General features: G+C 43.9%; 1 protein-coding gene across 50 annotated transcripts in view; it reads left to right on the forward strand.

The window, feature by feature from the left end:
• Positions 1-2,500, forward strand: part of FOXP2 (forkhead box P2) — a 553,446-nt gene that overhangs the window by 517,046 nt on the left and 33,900 nt on the right. For all 50 annotated transcript variants that reach the window (XM_072764793.1, XM_072764790.1, XM_072764800.1 and 47 more), the window contains 2 exons: positions 996-1,197; positions 2,321-2,397. In XM_072764793.1, coding sequence (XP_072620894.1) covers positions 996-1,197; positions 2,321-2,397 — 279 coding nt within the window. The remainder of the gene's footprint in view (positions 1-995; positions 1,198-2,320; positions 2,398-2,500) is intronic.

Here is a 2,500-nt window from a genome sequence, read left to right on the forward strand (position 1 = left end):
TGAATACCGTTTAAATATATGGCAGAAATCTTTTTATGTGCTGCCCTGCGTAAAAATTTTGCTAATTGGATGCTATTTATGACAAAAGATGTGTGGTAAATATGACAGAGGTGATATGAGTTTTTTGATAATGAAGAACAGGGCCTTTCTAAGGGGAGTAATGGAGGGCACACTGTTAAACAGCTTGCATACATTCTCACCTTTTTCCTTTTTTCTACCCTGACACCCACTTTCCAGGGTACATCAGCATTAAGTGACACTGTAATCATAAATTGAAAATGATACTTCCAGAGGAATTGGCAAACTTGACATTTCATTATATTTGTTAACACATGCCACAAATGATTGTTAGTGAGGAAATTCCATTTCCCTCTCTCCATCTCCAATCAGATTTAATTTGAAAATTTTCAGCCTCCTCCGGCTAATTTGCAATTAAGACAATTTTGTTTGAATATGTAGTAATGTCATTACCATTCCACCAAATTAGCAAGGAGACTAAAGGTCAGTGTAAAATTTTCCAGCTGGCTGGAGCCTCTCAGCTGAGATTTGGGACTATGGAAAAAAAAAAAAATTCTGGCAGCAACAGAATAGCAACTTCCTTGAAGTCCTGTTGGTTGGAAACATTGCATCCTTCATTATTGCTGTTGTTGTTGCCTCACCGGGGGCTAGACCTGTTTAACAACAGGGGCAGTCAATAATCAGCAATTGGCTTTTATTTAAGGAAATATACTTTTCGCTGAAGTCTGGTAGGACAAGAAGGAGTTAGTCCTAAGTAACATTGCAGGAGATTATTAGATAACCTCTAACAGCATCCTCTAATTAGAGTTCTTATGATACAATTTCATCCTGTAATTAGTTGAGATTGGCTGCTTCCTTTTGCAGCTTATTAGTGGCAACACAGCTGTAGAAGTGAATCCACTCTCATTTGTCAAACCTTTTTAAGTCTTTTTCTCTTGTCTCTACCTTTTTCCTGCCCTTCTCTTGGGCCTTTGCAGCTAAATCTGGTGTCTAGTGTCACCATGTCGAAGAACATGTTGGAGACATCCCCACAGAGCTTACCTCAAACCCCTACCACACCAACGGCCCCAGTCACCCCGATTACCCAGGGACCCTCAGTAATCACCCCAGCCAGTGTGCCCAATGTGGGAGCCATACGAAGGCGACATTCAGACAAATACAACATTCCCATGTCATCAGGTAGGATATGAATGCTCAGTAGAGCTCTTTTACTTTGGGAGAGGAAAACTGTAGTCGAAGCAACTGTACATGAGCCATTCCAGAGCACATGGAAACTCAAGTCATGATTTATGGAGTGATAATTGTTTTATTCCTGGTAACTGTGGATAGGGGCGATTCCCTGAGCACATCATGATGGATCGTTCTGAACGGTTGTTCAGGAAAGGGAGCTCTCCCCGTTAGAGACCCTGAGAGGTGTGTGGTCAGGATAGCCCAGACGGTCACCTCGAGGTTCGGGGAGGCCCTTGGATCTCCGAGGGAGGACCGTAGCCAGACAACATGTGAGAGTGACGCTAGGGGAGGAGCCCTAGGAGGACGGACGCGAAGCACCGATGCTTTACGCAAGACACTTGAGGCCTTCCACGACTCAGCCCTTGCCAAGGTGCCACCACAGCTCCTGATGCCCACACTTTGCTTAAGATGCGTACGGGAGGCCAAGTTTGCATGGCACACAAATGTCCCTTCTCACCCTCTCGTCCCCCCTCCTGCTCCCCCCCACCCCCGTCCCCTCACCCCCTGCCCAGGGGCATCTGGATAATCACAGTCACACATTGTAACCATTATTAACCCAGAGGGCGCCCCCCCCCCCCGTTTTTTTTTGTTGTTGTTGTTGATTTTTTTTTTTTTTTTTACAAAAAGTGAAGTTATTTTCAACATGGGCGCTTGTGAGGATTTCACGTTTCCTTTGTTAGATGGCCACAGATGCCGAGAGAGATGATCCTGTTGTTCTTCAGGGAGTCCTAGACGAGCAAAAGCAAAGATTAGGGCAGGGGGGCAGAAGTCCATGTAAGAACATGCCTAAACCACCCGCTTAAAAGAGGACCTGGCTGTTGGAAAAAATCCTCAGGCCAGCTGGTCGCACAGCTCCTGAAGGACCGCGAACAACTAGGGGACGCTTCATTTGCACTTGACGTCAGAAATGGCCTTTTCCATATAATTCAATTCCACTGTCATGCTTTGTGCTTTCACTAGTCAGTGGCTCTCTCACTGAATCACTTCACCAATACTAGGGGAAAATATGAAAAATCAATTATATGCCTTGTGAATTATTAGCAGAATTAACACCTAGCTTTTATTTTTATAGAGATTGCCCCAAACTACGAATTTTATAAAAATGCAGATGTCAGACCTCCATTTACTTATGCAACTCTCATAAGGCAGGTAAGTCGAAGGAAAATTAACTTTGCCTGATTAAATTAAAATTCATTAATGCTTAAAGTGAGGCTTGGATGAGAAAGTGTCATCCAGCCTAGTTAGTAAACCA

This window comes from Vulpes vulpes, chromosome 7 (assembly GCF_048418805.1).
Source record: "Vulpes vulpes isolate BD-2025 chromosome 7, VulVul3, whole genome shotgun sequence".
NCBI classification, from domain to species: domain Eukaryota; kingdom Metazoa; phylum Chordata; class Mammalia; order Carnivora; family Canidae; genus Vulpes; species Vulpes vulpes.